This window comes from Scyliorhinus torazame, chromosome 13, assembly GCF_047496885.1.
Source record: "Scyliorhinus torazame isolate Kashiwa2021f chromosome 13, sScyTor2.1, whole genome shotgun sequence".
In the NCBI taxonomy this organism is placed as follows: Eukaryota; Metazoa; Chordata; class Chondrichthyes; order Carcharhiniformes; family Scyliorhinidae; genus Scyliorhinus; species Scyliorhinus torazame.
This window is the reverse complement of record NC_092719.1, coordinates 86,386,955-86,406,989: the sequence shown is the minus strand read 5'-3', so window position 1 is coordinate 86,406,989 and position 20,035 is coordinate 86,386,955. Positions and strand designations below refer to the sequence as shown.

Below are 20,035 nucleotides of genomic sequence, written 5' to 3'. Positions count from 1 at the left end.
AAAAGTGCCACCTACAACAAATTAGATAAGCCAAATATTTCAGACAATTTATTATTTTTTACTCTATACTTACACATTTAAAAAGCTCTCCTGATTTAAGCTATTTTGGGTCTTCAAGCTATTTCATTCAGCTGTTTGCACCTTTAATATCTTAATAATGGGATTCTGGATTTAGCTGTGAACAATTTTGACTGAAAGCTGCTTGGTAAGATTTCATATTTCTGATTACTTTACTTACCTTTTCGGTTTTACCACACATATCGCAGGCAAATCACATTAACACCAACACATTCAAAATGCGAAGAGGCTGTACCTGTTATAACCTCTTAAGAAGCAAAAGTCCCATTCTGATCCAGAAAGGTTGCAGGAGTGGAATTAAGGATAGAGTCTGGATTAGTCAGAGACATTTTATCATTTCTACTTATTTTATATTCTTCTGTTTACAGCTTCATATTATAACTCACCATTAAAATGTTTGTTGGAGTGCAGTGTTCTGTTTGCATGGTTATTCCTGCAGTTTGTGTAGATGTTGCAGTGTCACTTTGAATCTCATGTGCAGCAGCATTACCTGTCAAGATAAGTATTTCAAATGATAAAAAAACATTAAATCTAATAACTAATGTACTTATTTGCTGAAAGAAAAACCCCAAATTCATAGCTCCCAGAGGTAAGCTAATACCAAAATTTTAGAATGCAAAAACATAGACAGAGAATCCCAACAATGCAGGAGGACATTCGGCCTATCGAGTCTGCACCAGTCCCTGTTCCGACAGAACACCTACCTAGGCCCAATTCCGCACCCTATCCCTGTAACCCCACCTTCCTTTGGACAGTAAGGGTCAATTTAGCGTGGCCAATTCACCAAGCCTGCACATCCATGTTTTAACTTTCTAACTCAGGGAATGACTTGCAATTTAAATGTAAAGTGTTTCACAAAACACTAACCTTTAAATTTGAATGTTAAAATAAATTAAAATTGGATATTACACCTTTTAGGGTCTTTGTTCTTTGAAAAACATGTATCTTCAGTACACTCAGGACATGATTTTTTTCAGGGGAAACCATGTCCTACGTAAGCTGACATTGCAGAGAAGAAATTATGGTCGGTACTACATTAGGACCGGTTCTCGTGCCCTGTCCCATGATGAGTGTGGTGAATGTATTCACCATAGTATAAACTGTCTGCTTAGTACTGTGGCCGGGTGAATGATAGGGGGAAGGGAGTTGCAAGAGGTGGGCAGACATTAATTTCCCACTTAACAACCTCAATTGGTTGCCATTTGCCTTTTTACTACAGACTTAATTGGGGTGGAGGTTTGAAAGTGGCAGGGCCCCTCCTATCACCCCTCTGGCTGAGCACATGCCCCCCACCATCAAACTCATTGTCGTACCATCAATTCACTGCAAGGCGATGAGAACGAGTGAACAGAGGCTTTATTAACCGAGAACTTGCCTGCCTGTGAGTTCAGTAACAATGAGTGCCGTCCACAGGCGGCCAGGTCTATATACAGCTTTGGGCTACCCTGTCTGTATAGTACTGTGGCCTATGACCAGGAAATAGTAATACGATCTACCACCATGTATTGTACTGGTGGGCTCCGCCTCTGGCTCCGCCCCTCCCAAGGCTGTATATAGACCTGGCCGCCTGTGGACGGCACTCATTGCTTTGGTGGAAGGATTCTTGAGCTGATTATCAGCCCAGTGGATCACTTCACTAACCTACAAATCCTGATAGGGACGTCAATCCTGAGCTTCTGGCCCAGCAGAGACAAGAAGGGGTGCTGCCACTGTAACACAAGAACCCTCAGCATACATTTATGCAGCGCCTTTAAAAATGTTGCAAAAGCATTCACAGATACAGCACCAAAAAAACATACACTTAGAAAACAAAGAAAATATCAAGAAGCTATCAAGTAGGGCGAGAATAGTTTAGTCAAGCTTTCCATTCTTGCCATCATGTATATGCTCCGTCCTCGGGAACACATTATACTCTAACTGTGTTTGATATCAGTGATTTTCCTTGAATTAATCAATGCAAGGACTTTCCTGCCCTGCTGCAGGGTCTGCAGCGACTCAGTCAAAATTCTATTGACTTTCGACAGGACCAGATAATCCCAACAACGGCCGGAAAAGCCTGTCCTGTGTTATTCACCTCAAATATTCGGTATTTAGAGAGAGGTTATTTTCAGTACACCGTGCAACCAAGTGATCTATCTCCCTTCTGTAGTCTGATCAGTCGATGTTTGAGACACGACCCACCACAGTCGTATCATCTGCAAACTTATGGATTGAATTGGAGTTGAATCTCGCCACACAGTCGTGTGTGTACAGGGAGTACAGTAGAGGACTGAGCACACATCCTTGCGGGGCCCCGATGTTGAGGACTATTGTGGAGGTGTTGTTACCTATTCTGACAGATTGTGGTCTGATGGTGAGGAAGTCAAGGATCCAGCTGCACAGGGAGGGGTCAAGTCCAAGGTTGCAGAGTTTGGTTATTAGTCTTTTGGGGATAATGGTGTTGAAGGCGGAGCTGTAGTCTATGAACAGCAGCCTGACGTAGGTGACCTTGTTGTCGAGATGTTCGAGAGTTGATTGTGGGGCGAGAGAAAAAGCATCTTCTGTGGATCGGTTGCCACCGTAGGCGAACTGCAATGGATCAAGACCATTTGGGAGGCTGGTGTTGATCCGTCTCATGACTAGCCGCTCAAAGCATTTCATGATAACAGATGTCAGGGCCACCAATCGGTAGTCGTTGAGGCAGGTTACCTTGTTCTTCTTTGGTACTGGTATTATGGTGGTCTTCTTGAAGCAGGTAGGGATCTCGGAGCGGAGAAGTGAGGTGTTGAAGATATCTGCGAATCCACTCGTCAGTCAGCTGGTCAACGCAGGCTCTGAGTGCTCACCCACGGACTCCATCGGGGCCCGTTGCTTTCCACGGGTTTACTTTCAAGAAGGCAGCTCTTATCTCCAAGGCTGTAATAGTGGGTATGGTTGTGTTCAAGGCTGTTGTGGCAGGTGGCACTGATGTTTTGGCTGACTGTTCAAAGCAGGCATAGAACTTGTTCAGTTCATCGGGGAGGGATGCTCCAGCCCCAGAGATTCCGCCTGGCCTTGCTTTGTAGCCCTGTCACAGACGTCGTGGGTTTGTGTCGTTGGCCTGGGACTTTCATTTGATCCGCTACTGTCTTTTGGCATCTCTGATGACTTTCCATACGTCCTACCTGGATTTCTTATATAGGTCAGGGTCGTCAGACTTGAACGCCTCCGATGGAACTTCAGCAGGAAGCGGACCTTTTGGTTGAGCCAAGGTTTCTGATTGGGGAATACCCATATTTTCTTCTTTGGTACACAGTCCTCGACGCACTTACTGATGAAGTCTGCGACGGTGGTTGCGTACTCGTCCAAGTTAGCGGCCGCGGCCTTGAATATGAACCAGTCCACAGACTCCAAGCAATCGCGGAGAGTGTCCTCTGATGCCTCGGACCAGCACCGCACGGTTTTCTTGACTGGTTCAGCATGCTTGAGTTGCTGTTTGAAGGCCGGAAGTAGGAGTACTGACTTGTGGTCGGATTTGCCAAAATGTGGTCGGGGAATGGAGCGGTGGGCACCTTTGATGCTCGTGTAGCAGTGGTCCAGGGTGTTTGCACCTCTGGTGGAGCAGGAGGTATGTTGATGGAGTTTGGGGAGAACCTTCCTGAGGTTGGCTTGGTTGAAGTCTCAAGCCGCGATTGTCAGGGCTTCAGGGTGATTTGTTTCTTGGTTGTTGATGGTGGAGTGTAGTTCGTCAAGTGCTTTCTTCACTTCCGCCTGGGGTGGGATGTAGACTGCTGTGATGAGTACACAGGTGAATTCCCATGGGAGGTAGAAAGGGCGACACTTCATGGTGAGGTATTCTAGGTCTGGGAGCAGGGGCATGCTAGGGACACCACCTCCGGAGATTTTGATGAGGAGGCAAACAGCCCCGCCCTTCGACTTGCCCGGGGCCATCATGCGGTCCATCCTGTGGATCGAGAAGCCTTCGGGTTGGATGCTGCAGTCTGGTGTGGCCAGAGTAAGCCATGTCTCGGTGAAGCTGAGCACACAGCAGTTCCTCACTTCCCTCTGGGTGGTTATTCTAGCATTGAGGTCATCCAGCTTGTTCTCAATCGCTTGGACGTTCGCCAGGAGTATGCTGGGGAGAGGGGTCTTGAAGTCACGTAATTTAAGTCTCACCTTCAGACCGGCGCACCTTCCCCACTTCCTGGGTCAGTGGCTGCCCTTAGATAGGAGGGCTGGATTTGGTACGTGGTTACGTTCAGAGGGGTCGTGGATAATGGTGGTGGTGGCAGGTTCACTGGAGGGGGTTGTACGTGGATTGGTCCGGTGAGATGGGGCGGCGAGGTTGGGTTTCCCTTCCGGTGTGGTCAGGCGGGTACGCTGTCACTTTGGGTTTGGCTCGGGCATTCCCGCTTCGCTGGCAAGGCCTCGCGCACCCGCGGTCTGGTCACGTGGAGATTGGCCTTGGGTGGTACTTCAGGGTGATGGACAGGCTGAAAACCACGTGGTAGGGTCAGGTCACGTAGTCGGAGAGTGGAGGAAGCAGTCACGTGGTCGGACTCCGGTGTGGGCCTCATCAGGCCTGCACCTACAAAGGATGCAGCAGTTCACCTGGATTTTTTGGTGGGTCCTTGGGTCGTCGCAGTGCTCTGGATAATGAGTGGACTGTTGAACTCTGCATATAAGTTCTACCGAAACTTAATATGGATATGCCATTGTATTGAAGACACATTGAACAAATTGCAACAACCAAGTAACTATAGCAGGGCTCGTGGCTAGTCATGACATAAAGACTCTAGCCATGAGAAAGCACGTGGGAAACTAGATTGTGCCAAGGAAATAGTAATTAATCTTGAGTAAGTGATTAATGTTTAATTAACTATTCGCCTGTTAATTGATTGATACCTTTTTGAACGAATCAGGGAGTCTCAGCTGAGAGTTAGAAACAATGAATGTGCAAACTCCACACGGACCTTGTGTTTATATTTTAACGCTTTTTCGCTATGTCTTGACAAGTTTATGTATTATCTTAATCTAAGTGTTGATTCAGTTCTTATGCAAGTTCATGCACCAGCAATAATAGACGACGAGTGGTAAACGTAACTGAGGCTTTAATACATGAAACAGCAAGCCTCCTGCCTCTGGACCCGAACTGGGTCCGGAGGTGGAGACTTGCCACCTTTATACAGGAACCTGAGGGGAGGAGCCACAGGCGGAGCCAGCCTGGACAAGCCCAGTCATGTACAATACAGCACAGTGAATATAATACAATAAACACAATAACGTGGTTTACCACATTCACCCCCTGTTTAAAAAAAGTCCGGCGGGGTGAAGTGGTCTTTAAGGTAAAGTCTGTCGGGGGCCTTGACCTTCCGCTGTGACAGCCTGAGTCCCGGCTGTCCGGGAGCGTGTTGTCATCTTCTTCATCCAGATGTTGAGTCGGCGAAGGGGGGTAGTGTATGGGCGGGGGTGGTGGTGCTTGTCCTCGGTGAGCCTGCGGGAGTCAGTTTGTGCGGGAGGTGGGCGGAGGTGGGGGGGGAGACGGTGTAGGGTCAGGGGGTGGTGGTGATTGTCGACGGGGAGCCTGCAGGAGCCAAATCCCGAAGGGAGACCGTGTCCTGCCGCCCGTCCTGGTGTGTCACGTAGGCATACTGGGGATTTGCATGGACCAGCAGGACCTTCTCGACGAGGTGGTCAGTTTTATGGCTCCTCGCGCGCTTGAGGAGAAGGGCAGGCCCCGGGACTGTCAGCCAGGACGGAAGCGAGACCCTGGAGGTGGACTTCCTGGGGAAGGCAAACATAAGCTCAAGAGGAGTCTGGTTGGTGGCCGTACAGAGAAGTGACCGGATGGAGTGGAGCGGATCGGGGAGGACTTCCTGCCAGGAGGACGGCCTTCCAGACCGTCGCATTCTCCCTCTCCACCTGTCCGTTTCCCCGGGGGTTATAGCTGGTCGTCCTGCTGGAGGCGATGCCTTTGCGGAGCAGGAACTGACGCAACTCGTCGCTCATAAAGGAGTAGCCCCAATCACTGTGGATATAGGCGGGAAACCCGAACAGGGTGAAAAGGCTGTGCAAGGCCTTGATAACGGAGGCAGAGGTCCTGTCAGAGCAGGGGATGGCGAAGGGGAATCTGGAGTACTCATCAACGATGTTGAAGAAGTACACGTTACGGTCTGTGGAGGGGAGGGGCCCTTTGAAGTCCATGCTGAGGCGCTCAAAAGGGAGGGAGGCCTTTACCAGATGTGCTCTGTCTGGCTGATAGAAGGGCGATTTGCACTCCGCGCACACCTGGCAGTCCTTGGTCACGGATCTGACCTCCTCGATGGAGTAGGGCAGGTTGCGAGCCTTGATAAAGTGGAAAAACCGGGTGACCCCCGGGTGACAGAGGTTGTGGAGGGCCGCGAGTCGATCTACTTGTGCGCTGGCTACTTGTGCGCTGGCCCATGAACCGCAGGAGAGAGCATCTGGGGGCTCATTGAGCTTCTCGGGCCGATACAAGATGTCATAGCTGTAGGTGGAGAGCTCGATCCTCCACCTCAGGATCTTGTTGTTCTTGATTTTGCCCCGCTGTGTATTGTTAAACATGAAGGCAACCGACCGTTGGTCAGTGAGGAGAGTGAATTGCCTGCCGGCCAGGTAATGCTTCCAATGTCTCACAGTTTCTACTATGGCTTGGGCCTCCTTTTCGATGGAGGAGTGTCGAATTTTGGAGGCATGGAGGGTACGGGAGAAGAAAGCAATGGGCCTGCACGCCTGGTTGAGTGTAGCGGCCAGAGCAAAGTCCGACGCATCGCTCTCCACTTGGAAAGGGATGGACACGTCCACCACGTGCATTGCGGCTTTGGCAATGTCTACCTTGATGCGATTGAAGACCAGTCGGCGTAGTTGGGGACCCACTGGCATTGTAAGAGAAGAACCCCAGGCATCTCTTCAGGGCCTTGGGACAGTGGGGAAGGGGGAGTTCCAGGAGGGGGCGCATGCGGTCGGGGTCAGGCCCTAGGACCCCGTGTTCCACAACGTAGCCGAGGATGGCCAGGCGGGTTGTGGGAAAGACGTATTTTTCTCCATTAGAAGTTAGGTTTAGGAGTTTCGCGGTGTGGAGGAAGCGCCAAAGGTTCTCGTCATGGTCCTGCTGGCCATGGCCGCAGATGGTGACGCTGTCTAGGTACGGGAACGTGGCCCGCAGCCCGTGCTTGTCAACCATTCAGTCCATTTCCCGTTGGAAGACCGAGGCCCCATTGGTGACGCCGAAGGGAACCCTGAGGAAGTGATAGAGGCGGCCCTCTGCCTCGAAGGCAGTGTATTGGCGGTCCACCGGGAGGATAGGGAGCTGGAGGTACGCAGACTTCAAGTCGACTGTAGAGAAGACTCGATATTGCGCAATCTGATTGACCATGTCAGATTGCAGGGAAGGGGGTACGCAGCAAGCTGCGTGTACCGGTTGATGGTCTGGCTATAATCAATGATCATCCGGTGCTTCTCCCCAGTCTTGACAACCACCACTTGGGCTCTCCAGGGGCTGTTACTAGCCTCAATGATCCCCTCTCACAGGAGTCGCCGGACCTCTGACCTGATGAAGGCACTGTCCTGGGCACTGTAGCGTCTGCTTCTGGTAGCGACATGCTTACAGTCTGGGGTGAGGTTTGCGAAGAGGGAGGGTGGGGCGACCTTAAGGGTTGCGAGGCTACAGACGGTGAGGGGGGGCAGGGGTCCATTGAACTTTAGGGTAAGGTTCAGGAGGTGGCACTGGAAGTCAAGCCCCAGTAATAGGGCAGCACAGAGATGGGGGAGGACGTGGAGCCTAAAGTTGGTGTACTCTACGCCTTGCACAGTGAGGGTCGCGACACAGTACCCACGGATCTCCACTGCGTGGGATCCGGAAGCCAGGGAGATTTTCTGGGTCGCGGGTAGGATGGGAGGGAGCAGCGCCTTACCGTATCTGGGTGTATGAAGCTGTCTGTGCTCCCGGAGTCGAAAAGGCAGGCCGTCTCGAGCCCGTTGATCCAGACGGCCATTGTAGACTTTGCAAGTTGGTGCGGCTGGGACTGGTCCAGTGTGACGGAGGCGAGTGTCGGAATGCAGTCGGAAGATGGTCGGTGGTAGCGGCAACCAACATACGGTCGGGCGAGCTGGGTTCCCGGGAGGCAGCGGCGGGGTCCCAAGATGGCGCCCCCCATGAGTCGCACATGGCGGGCGAGGTGCAAGATGGCGTCCAAGATGGCGGCACCCGTGTCGGCTGAAATTACAGATGGCGGTGCCCACGGGTTGCATATGGTGGGTGGCGCGGCAGCTGGGGGTGGCCCCGACAGGCAGCAGGCAGCACTGCTGGGCCTAGAAGATTTAAGGGGGGGGGGGCCTGGCAGGCTTTTACAAAGTGGCCCTTCTTCCCACAGCCGTTGCAAGTCGCGTTCCGTGCCGGACAGCGTTGTCGGGGGTGATTATTCTGGCCGCAGAAGTAGCACTTCGGGCCTCCAGCGTTGGTGGGCTGGTGCGCGGCACAGGCTTGCGTCACGCCCGGGTCAGTTGATGGCTGAGCCCACGAGGCCCACGAGGGTGCAGCGCGGTCGGAAGTGTAGGCCCCCATGTTCTGGGAGGCCACCTCCAGTGAGTTGGAGAGCTGAACTGTCTCTGGGAGGCCGAGTGTCCCCCCTTCTAATAACGTGGTTTACCACACAAGTGTATCAAGTGAATATTTAGAAATAACATTGTGTTTTGGACACCTCCAATCAACGGGACTGTTTACCTTATTTGAGAGAAAAATAAGAGATCCTACAATGGGGAACCTATGGATGTAGTAAGTCTAGAATTCCAGAAGGTGTTTGAAAAGTTGGCACATAAAAGGCTGATCCAGAAGTTGAGACCGTAAGGGATTGGGGGTAGAGTACCAGATTGGATTGAGGATTGGCTGACTGACATAAAGTAGAGGGTCAGGATAAATTAGTCATTCTCTGGCTGGCGAATTGTAACTAGCGGAGTACCACAGAGGTCAGTCGTCAGACTCCAACTGTTTCTAATCTCCATAAATTCTTTTTTTTAAAAAATATTTTATTGAAGCGTAGATACGTTTACACAGCAAACATAATTACAAAACAAAACAAGCCAACAGGGCTGCAAATTCCCACAGATCAGTGCCCAAACCAAGGCCCTCTCCAGTCTCCAGTGCAGCCGCCACTGTCCCCACACCCTTAGGGACGCCACCATCACCGGGCTTGTGGAGTACCTGGCTGGCAAGAATGGCAAAGGCACCATCAACAGTGCCCCCAAACTCGTATCCCTGCAAGAGGCTGCCTCCATCCGCCCCCACACTGCCCCCTCCCCCACTACCCACTTCCAAATCATAGCTATATTTGCCACCAAATAATAGCTCATTAAATTCGGGAGAGCTAACCCCCCACCTCCCCGCCCTTCAACCCCGCTCCAGCAGCACCTTCTTCACCCACAGGGCCTTACTCGCCCAAACAAACCACAAAACCAGTGCATTGAACCTCCTGAAAAAGCCATAGGAATGAAAATCGTGAGGTTCTGAAACACAAACAAGAACCTCGGGATAACGGTCATCTTCACCGATTGTCCCATCCTACCAACGACAGTAGGAGTACATCCCATGTCCTGAAATCACCCCTCATCTGCTCCACCAACCGAGCCAAATTCGCTTCTGCAGCTGATCCCACCCCCGTGCCACCTGAATGCCTAGATACTGACAGCTGGCCCCCACAACTCTAAACGGCAACTCCTTCAGCCTCTTCTCCTGCCCTCTTGCTTGAATCGGAAATACCTCGCTCTTTCCAGCACGGGCAGCACGGTAGCACAAGTGGATAGCACTGTGGCTTCACAGCGCCAGGGTCCCAGGTTCGATTCCCTGCTGGGTCACTGTCTGTGCGGAGTCTGCACGTTCTCCCCGTGTCTGCGTGGGTTTCCTCCGGGTGCTCCAGTTTCCTCCCACAGTCCAAAGATGTGCAAGTTAGGTGGATTGGCCATGATAAATTGCCCTGAGTGACCAAAAACGGTTAGATGGGGTTATTGGATTACAGGGATAGGGTGGAAGTGAGGGCTTAAGTGGGTCGGTGCAGAATCGATGGGCTGAATAGCCTCCTTCTGCACTGTATGTTCTATGTTCTATGTTCCCCATATTCAATTTGTACCTCGAGAACCGGCCGAGTTACTCCAAAATACTCAATCCTCCCAATACCTTCCAATGGGTCGGAAATGTACATCAGCAAGTCGTCTGCGTACAGCGAAACCCTGTGGTCCACCTCCCCGTACTAACCCCTGCCAGTCCCTTGACGCTCTCAGCATCATTGCCAATGGCTCTATAGCCAAGCAAAGAGCAATGGGGAGAGTGGATATCCGTGCCTCGTTCCCCGATGCAGCCTGAAATATTCCGAGCTCGCACGGTTCATTCGCACACTTGCTACCGCTGCCTGGTACAATAACCGGACCCAATCCACAAACCCCTGGCCAAACTCAAACCGCCCCAGCACCTCCCACTCCACCCTGTCGCAGGCCTTCTCCACCTGGATGGCGACCACCACCTCCACACTTCGTCCCTCCAGGGGAATTATTATAACATTCAACAGCCGCCTGATGTTGGCCGACAGATGCCTCCCCTTAACAAACCCCATCTGGTCCTCCCCTGGCACACAGTCCCCAATCCTTGAAGCCAAAATCTTGGCCAGTAACCTGGCATCAATATTTAACAGAGACTTCGGACTGTAGGACCCGCACTGCTCCGGATCCTTGTCTCTCTTTAAATTTAAGGAGATCGAGACCTGCGATAATGTCAGAAGGAGCAACCCCTGCTCCCTCGCCTCATTAAACGCCCTTCCCAGCAGGGGCCCCAGGTCCCCCGAAAACGTTTTGAAAAAATAACCTGTCTGGGCCCGAGGCCCTCCCCGCCTGCATTGCCCCCATACCCTCCAACACCTCCACCAGCCCAATGGGGGCTACCAACCCCTACACCAGGTCCTCATCCACACTCGGGAACTCGAACCCCTCCAAACAACTTCTCATTCCTTCCACCCCACCTGGGAGCTCCTATAAAAATCCCTAAACACCCCATTCACCACCAGGTCCAAGACCACCTTCCCTCCCTATCCTTCACCTTCCCAATTTCCTTCGCTGCCTCCTGCTTCTTCAATTGATGCGCCAACATCCAACTCGTCTTTTCCCCATATTCATAAACCACCCCCTTAGCTCTCCTCAACTGCCCTACCGTCTTACCCGTTGATAACAACCCAAACTTCATCTGCAGTTTCTGCCGTTCCTTCAACAACCCCGCCTCCATGGCCTCCGAATACCTCCTATCGACCTGCAAGATCTGATCCACTAACCTCGCCATCTCCACCCGCTCCGTCTTATCCCTATGTGTCCGTAACAAAATGAATTCCCCCCTCACTATCGCCTTCTAATGCCTCCCACAGCTTGGTGCCCCCCCCCCCCCGCCCCCGCAATTTACCTGCAAGTCTACCCAATGTGGCGCATGGCCCGAAACTACAATTGGCGAGTACTCCGAACCGACCACCCCCCCCAACAACGTCTTATCCAACACAAAATAGTTGATTCGCGAGTACACCCTGTGCACATGGGAGAAAAACGAGAATTCCTTCGCCCTCAGCCTCCCAAACCTCCACAGGTCCAACCCTCCCATGCACTCCATAAACCCACTCAGTTCCCACGCCACCGCCGATACTCTCCCCGACCGATTCAATTTTGGCTCCAGGACTGTAGTAAAATCCACCCCCCCCCCATTATCAACCGGTGCGAGTCCAGGTCTGGGATCTTCCCCAGCATCCGCCTCATAAACTCTACATAATCCCAGTTCGGGGCATAAACATTTACCAACACCACCAGCATCCCTTCCAATTTCCCACTCACCATAATGAACCTCCCCCCAAAGTCTGCCATTATGTTCCCCACTTCAAAAGCTACCCGTTTATTAATCAAAACCCCTACCCCGCTCATCTTCAAATCTAATCCAGAGTGAAATGCCTTCCCAACCCACCCTTTCCTCAGCTGAGTTTGATCCCAATCTTCAGGTGCGTTTCTTGTATAAATGCCAAGTCCGCCTTTAGGCTCCTCAGATGCGCAAACACGCAAGTCCTCTTGACCGGCCCATTCAGCCCTCTCACTCACCCCTCCACTGAGCTTCCCTGAACTAGCCCGCCCAGTTAGCCTGGCAGCCCCCGCTCATGGTGTTTAGCATCCTACTCCCCACTGATTCCTCTCCCCGCCCCCAGCTAACACTATTCCGGTGCAATTAACAACACCAACATTTAAAGACCAAAGACAAAGAAACAAGCCACCACCCATCCCCCACAGAAGAACACAGGACAATTGCCCCAAAGAAAAAAGAACACCTCATCCAAAGTGCAATGTCCTCCTTCACCTGCCAGTCCATTGTCCCTCAAAACCCCTATCACTTCCTCCAGCGTCCCAAAGTAAAATTCACAGCCAATGTCGGTCACCCAGAGGTGGGCTGGGTATAGTATCAAATTTCACCCCATTCTTAAAGAGGGCAGCCTTCACCTTATTGAACCCCGCTCTCCTCTTGGCCAGTTCCGCACCCAGTCCTGGTACACTCGAAGCTCACTGCCCTCCCAGGTACATCGCCTCATCTGCCTGGCCCACCTCAGGATCCGCTGCTTGTTTAAAAACCAATGCAGCCGCACCACCATCGCCCTCGGCGACTCGTTACCCTGCAGTTTCCTTATCAGCACCCCGTGCGCCCGGTTCACCTCCAGCTGTTCAAAGGCCCCCGCTCACAGTAACTTCTCGAATATCTTGGCCACGTACGAGCCAGCGTCCGCTCCCTTGCTGCCCTCCAGCAGCCCCACGATCCTCAGGTTCTGTCTCAGGATCGGTTCTCCAAATCCTCCACCTTCTCCTGTAGCCGCCTCTGAATATCCTGCATCACCCCCTCATGGCTGCCATTGAAGTGAGCTGCTCCTCGTGCTCCTTCACCATCTCCTCCACCTTCTGGATCGCCTGACTCTTGAGACTCCAGCCTCATTTGCACGTGGCCGATCCCCGCGTTAATTGGATCCACCGTCCTAGTCAGGTCTTCCAGAGACTCTGGAGTAGTGTGTCCAGTTTTGGTCTTGTTATTTGAGGAAGGATGTGGTGGCATTGGAGACAGCTCAGAGGAGGTTCACCAAATTGATTTCGAGGATGAAAGGGTTGATGTGTGTATGAGGAAAGATTAAACAGTTTGGGCTTTTGCTCACTGGAGTTTAGAAGGATGAGAGGGGATCTGATATATAAAATACTAAATGGGATTGATAACGTAGACCAAATGTTCCCCCTTGTGAGGCAATCTAGATAGAGAGATCATTGATATAGGTTGAGAGGCGGTAGATTTAGAACTAAGATGAGGAGGAACTCCTTCCCGCAGAGGGTGGTGAATTTGTGGAACTTGCTGCCCCATAGTGCGGTGGAATCGGAGTCATTAAATGGTTTCAAAAAGAAGATTGATATATTTCTGATTATAAAAAAGGGTTAAAGGGATATGGAGAACAGGAAGAGATCAGCCATGATTTGGAGAGATGTGGAGCAACAGATTGGGAAACAGATTTTGGAAAGGTGCAGAAGTCACAGGGTAGTAGTCATGGGTGACTTTAACTTCCCAAATATTGAGTGGAAACTCTTTAGATCAAATAGTTTGGATGGGGTGGTGTTTGTGCAATGTGTCCAGGAAGCTTTTCTAACACAGTATGTAGATTGTCTGACCAGAGGGGAGGCCATATTGGATTTGGTACTTGGTAATGAACCAGGGCAAGTGATAGATTTGATAGTGGGGGAGCATTTTGGAGATAGTGACCACAATTCTGTGACTTTCACTTTAGTAATAGAGAGGGATAGGTGCGTGCAACAGGGCAAGGTTTACAATTGGGGGAAGGTTAAATACGATGTTGTCAGACAAGAATTGAAGTGCATAAGTAGGGAACATCGGCAGTCAGGGAAGGACACAAGTGAAATGTGGAACTTGTTCAAGGAACAGGTACTACGTGTCCTTGATATGTATGTCCCTGTCAGGCAGGGAAGAGATGATCGAGTGAGGGAACCATGGTTGACAAGAGAGGTTGTTTGAATGTCTTGTTAAGAGGAAAAAGGAGACTTATGTAAGGCTGAGGAAACAAGGAAACAAGACAGGGTGCTGGAGGGATACAAGTTAGCTCGGAGGGAACTGAAGAAAGGGATTAGGAGAGCTAAGAGAGGGCATGAACAATCTTTGGCGGGTAGGATCAAGGAAAACCCCAAGGCCTTTTACACATATGTGAGAAATATGAGAATGACTAGAGCGTGGGTAGGTCCGATCAAGGACAGTAGCGGGAGATTGTGTATTGAGTCTGAAGAGATAGGAGAGGTCTTGAACGAGTACTTTTCTTCTGTATTTACAAATGAGAGGGGCCATATTGTTGGAGAGGACAGTGTGAAACCGACTGGTAAGCTCGAGGAAATACTTGTTAGGAAGGAAGATGTGTTGGGCATTTTGAAAAACTTGAGGATAGACAAGTCCCCCGGGCCTGACGGGATATATCCAAGGATTCTATGGGAAGCAAGAGATTAAATTGCAGAGCCGTTGGCAATGATCTTTTCGTCCTCAATGTCAACAGGGGTGGTACCAGGTGATTGGAGAGTGGCGAATGTCGTGCCCCTTACTTCGGTGGTAGGCAAAGTAATGGAAAGGGTACTGAAGGATAGGATTTCGGAGCATCTGGAAAGACACTGCTTGATTAGGGATAGTCAGCACGGATTTGTGAGGGGTAGGTCTTGCTTACAAGTCTTATTGAATTCTTTGAGGAGGTGACCAAGCATGTGGATGAAGGTAAAGCAGTGGATGTAGTGTACATGGATTTTAGTAAGGCATTTGATAAGGTTCCCCATGGTAGGCTTATGCAGAAAGTAAGGAGGCATGGGATAGTGGGGAATTTGGCCAGTTGGATAACGAACTGGCTAACCGATAGAAGTCAGAGAGTGGTGGTGGATGGCAAATATTCAGCCTGGATCCCAGTTACCAGTGGCGTACCACAGGGATCAGTTCTGGGTCCTCTGCTGTTTGTGATTTTCATTAATGACTTGGGTAAGGGAGTTGAAGGGTGGGTCAGTAAATTTGCAGACGATACGAAGATTGGTGGTGTTGTGGATAGTGAGGAGGGCTGTTGTCGGCTGCAAAGAGACATAGATAGGATGCAGAGCTGGGCTGAGAAGTGGCAGATGGAGTTTAACCCTGAAAAGTGTGAGGTTGTCCATTTTGGAAGGACAAATATGAATGCGGAATACAGGGTTAACGGTAGAGTTCTTGGCAATGTGGAGGAGCAGAGAGATCTTGGGGTCTATGTTCATACTTCTTTGAAAGTTGCCACTCAAGTGGATAGAGCTGTGAAGAAGGCCTATGGTGTGCTCGCGTTCATTAACAGAGGGATTGAATTTAAGAGCCGTGAGGTGATGATGCAACTGTACAAAACTTTGGTAAGGCCACATTTGGAGTACTGTGTACAGTTCTGGTCGCCTCATTTTAGGAAGGATGTGGAAGCTTTGGAAAAGGTGCAAAGAAGATTTACCAGGATGTTGCCTGGAATGGAGAGTAGGTCTTACGAGGAAAGGTCGAGGGTGCTAGGCCTTTTCTCGTTAGAACGGAGAAGGATGAGGGGCGACTTGATGGAGGTTTATAAAATGATCAGGGGAATAGATAGAGTAGATAGTCAGAGACTTTTTCCCCGGGTGGAACAAACTATCACAAGGGGACATAAATTTAAGGTGAATGGTGGAAGATATAGGGGGGATGTCAGAGGTAGGTTCTTTGCCCAGAGAATAGTGGGGGCATGGGGGTGTGGAAGTAGTTGATTCGGAAACATTAGGGACCTTCAAGCGGCTATTGGATAGGTACATGGATTACGGTAGAATTATATAGTGTAGATTAATTTGTTCTTAAGGGCAGCACGGTAGCATTGTGGATAGCACAGTTGCTTCACAGCTCCAGGGTCCCAGGTCAGATTACGGCTTGGGTCACTGTCTGTGCGGAGTCTGCACATCCTCCCCATATGTGCGTGGGTTTCCTCCGGGTGCTCCGGTTTCCTGCCACAGTCCAAAGATGTGCAGGTTAGGTTGATTGGCCATGATAAATTGCCCTTAGTGTCCAAAATTGCCCTTAGTGTTGGGTGGAGGTGTTGACCTTGGGTAGGGTGCTCTTTCCAAGAGCCGGTGCAGACTCGATGGGCCGAATGGCCTCCTTCTGCACTGTAAATTCTATGATAATCTATGATTAATCTAGGACAAAGGTTCGGCACAACATTGTGGGCCGAAGGGCCTGTTCTGTGCTGTATTTTTCTATGTTCTATTTGATTGAATGGCGGGGCAGGCTCGAAGGGCTCAATTGCCTACTTCTGCTCCTAATTCCTCGTTCTTATGTTCCTATCTCTAGACATGAATCCTAGTGCTATATATTGAACTTCATTTGCAAATCACACATTTTGCAAGTTGATAACCGTCATGCTATATTCTGTGATAGCTCTCAAAATCTTGAATTTAGTATTTCCGCACATTTTGCAACTTCAAATTCCCGATGCATAGTGTTTATGTAAATGGAAAACAACAGTGATACCAGAATTAATTCTTGTGAAAAAACATTCCCCACCATTTGATGATCTTTTTTACTGAAAATCGTTTTTACTGAATTTTTAACATTTCGTGCAAAAGATGACAAAAGACATAAACATGCCTTTTTCACAGGTGCTCGCGAGCGGAGCGGCTGCATCAAGAAGAGGCTCCCGCCGGTGCACACTATTTTCAGCATTTTCGGGGGGTTTTCCCGTTGCTTTTTTACCCACTGATTTTTTTCGGCCTTTAGGGCCTAAGGGACGGGCGCCAAATCAAACCGGTTTAAAACCGGTGAAGAACCCCGCTGGAGTGTCGAGCCCGGAGTGCGCGGCAGTTGGAGCGGCAGGGGAGGAGCCTAACACGAAGCGGCAGGCCCGAATCCAGGACGCAGCATGTAGAGGAGAAATGCACATTGGATGGCTCCCGCTTAAGATGTTTTTTAAGAAATTTGAAGTCCGGTCCCGGCAGAAAAATGTATTTATTTAATTTTTTGAGGATTGAAGATAAATAATAAATCGCTAAAGGATGCGAAAACGGCCACGAGGAGCAGTTGTGAAGAAGGGAGGTAACAAGGGTTCGCTGTCGAGTGAGAGGGCCAGAAAAAGCGCTGACAAGATGGCGGAGGCCGGACCGCATGCTGGAGCCGCACTATTTACGGTGGAAAAGGTGGCTGTGGAGCTGGAGAAGCAGTTTGCGAGGCACATGGAGGCGTTGAGGAAGGAGATGGTGGTCGTTGTCATAATATACACCAGTATATCATGGTGCAGATACACACACACTGATGGACACACAGCAAGACCAATCAACACACACAACACAGCAGCCAATCACCAGTTAGAGCACACTCACTATAAAGACAGGGGGCATTGGAGTTCCCATTCATTCGGGATGCAGCCTCATAGAGCTTACAACTTACAGCACAGATCTTCACCATGTGCTGAGTGAATAGACTGGTTAGGAAAGGCATAGGTCTTTAGTTTAATCTAACATCGTGTTAACCCACAGTGAAAGTATGTTCAACAGTTTCTAACTTAATAAAGTAGTGTTGTACTATTTTAAGTGTTGGTGGTCTGTATGTGTTCCACGGATCCAGAACACCCAACACATCATGATACCAGGAGTTGAGGGATGTTAGAACTTCTTAGACCTACCTGCAAGTGATCAGCCTTCCACCAGAATATAGCCATCCTGCAAAATGGACAGCGTCCGTCCGCCGCCGCCGCTCCGCATCACCGGTAACCTCGGGGCCAACTGGAAGATATTCACACAGCGCTTCCAGCTCTACCTTGAAGCCACAGACCGGGAAGCTGCCTCAGACACCAGGAAGATCGCTCTCTTCCTACCCACGGCCGGGGAACATGCCATCCACATTTTCAATTCTCTCACCTTTGCTGATGATGAAGATAAATCAAAATTCAAGACGGTCCTCCTCAAGTTTGGCACTCACTGCAACATCGAGGTGAATGAAAGTTTCGAGCACTATGTATTCCAACAGCGTTTGCAGGGTAAGGATGAACCTTTCCAGTCTTTTCTCACCCACCTCCGCATCCTTGCGCAGTCCTGTAATTACGGGCCCACCTCCGACTCCATGATACGCGACCAGATCGTTTTCGGTGTTCAGTCGGACCCCCTACACCAGCAGCTCCTCAAGGTAAAGCTGCTCACCCTCGAGATTGCCATCGAGACCTGCGTGCTACACAAACACGCCACTAGTCGGTATTCCCACATCCAAGCGGCTGAAACGGCGCGGCAAGGTCCCCGCGGGGCAGAACAGGTCCAAGCAATCGAGCAACTCCAGGGCCTCAGCCTGGATGAGGGCGGCCATTTTGCGTGCTTTTCGCGGACTTCCGCGCACCGAACGAGGGGATGGTGACGTCGATGAACGTACTGCGCAGACGCGCACCACGTACGACCGCACCGCGCATGCACGGTGGTGCAGCGATCGTACTGACGCTACAACATGCGCCAACTGTGGCTCCGCCCACTGAAAGCGGCAATGCCCTGCCAAATCCCGACGATGCCTGAGATGTGGCAAACTTGGCCACTATGCTGGTTTATGCAGATCACATCAGCCTGCCAACTGTTGTCGCTCCAGCCAGCCTCGCAGGATTGTCCGGGCCATTCAACCCACGGTCACCGAGTCCGATTCGGACCTGCTACCCGATATTGACATCGAGGGCCTGAAGGCGCCTTTTCGAGTCGGTATTGTTACAAAAAACAGGGTGTCCCCAAAGCAAAGAATCCAGCCTCTATCGGTATACAGCATCGATCCAGACGATGAGTGGTGTACCAACCTTATGGTCAACCAGTCCCAAATATGATTCTGCCTGGACATTGGTGCCTCTGCCCATCTCAGACCTCCAAAGCCTTTGTGTCAAACCAGCTATCCTCCCATCAGCCTGTCAGCTATTAGATTATAATGGCAATGCCATTGCTGCCAGCGGCTCATGCCAACTTGAAGTGACGCACAGGTCACACAAAGCCATCCTTCCCTTTGAAATCGTGGGCTCCTCGAAAGCCTCCCTGCTTGGCGCGCAGGCATGCAAGCTGTTGAACCTAGTTCAGAGAGTTCACTCTCTCTCTCCTGCTGACGCGTCTGCCTTTCAGGACACCGACTTCAGAGCGCAGCTTGACGCCATTATCAACCAGTACCACGACGTCTTCGAGGGCATGAACACGCTCCCGTACACCTACAAGATTTTATTAAAACCGAATGCCACGCCTGTGGTGTATGCACCTCGCAGGGTACAAGCACCCCTTAAGGACCGCCTCAAGCAGCAGCTGCAGGACCTTCAGAACCAAGGAGTGATTTCCAAAGTCACGGAAGCGACCGACTGGGTCAGTTCCATGGTATGTGTAAAAAAGCCCTCCGGCGAATTGAGAATTTGCATTGATCCCAAGGATCTAAATCGCAATATTATGAGGGAGCACTATCCAATTCCCAAGCGCGAAGAGCTCACATGTGAGATGGCTCACGCCAAGCCCTTTACCAAACTCGACGCCCCAAAAGGATTCTGGCAAATCCAGCTCGATAAATCCAGCACGAAACTCTGCACATTTAACACCCACTTTGGCAGATATTGTTACAACAGGATGCCGTTTGGGATCATCTCTGCATCAGAAGTGTTCCATATGGAACAAATGATGGAAGGTATTCAAGGTGTTCGCGTCTATGTCGATGACATAATCATTTGGTCCACCACCCCGCAGGAGCATGTTAGTCGCCTCCAACGCGTATTCAGAACATGAGCATGGCCTCCACCTCAACAGGGCCAAATGCTCTTTTGGTCAGACGGAACTCAAGTTCCTCGGGTACCACATCTCCCAATTGTGTATGCAGCCGGATGCGGACAAGGTAGCCATCACAGCTATGAAAACACCAGAGGACAAGAAGGTGGTCTTC

At 50.6% G+C, this 20,035-nt stretch overlaps 1 protein-coding gene across 2 annotated transcripts in view; it reads right to left on the bottom strand.

The window, feature by feature from the left end:
* LOC140388177 (cilia- and flagella-associated protein 54-like) overlaps positions 1-20,035 on the bottom strand; it is a 948,449-nt gene that overhangs the window by 835,235 nt on the left and 93,179 nt on the right. For both annotated transcript variants that reach the window (XM_072471937.1, XM_072471938.1), the window contains exon 4: positions 465-568. In XM_072471937.1, coding sequence (XP_072328038.1) covers positions 465-568 — 104 coding nt within the window. The remainder of the gene's footprint in view (positions 1-464; positions 569-20,035) is intronic.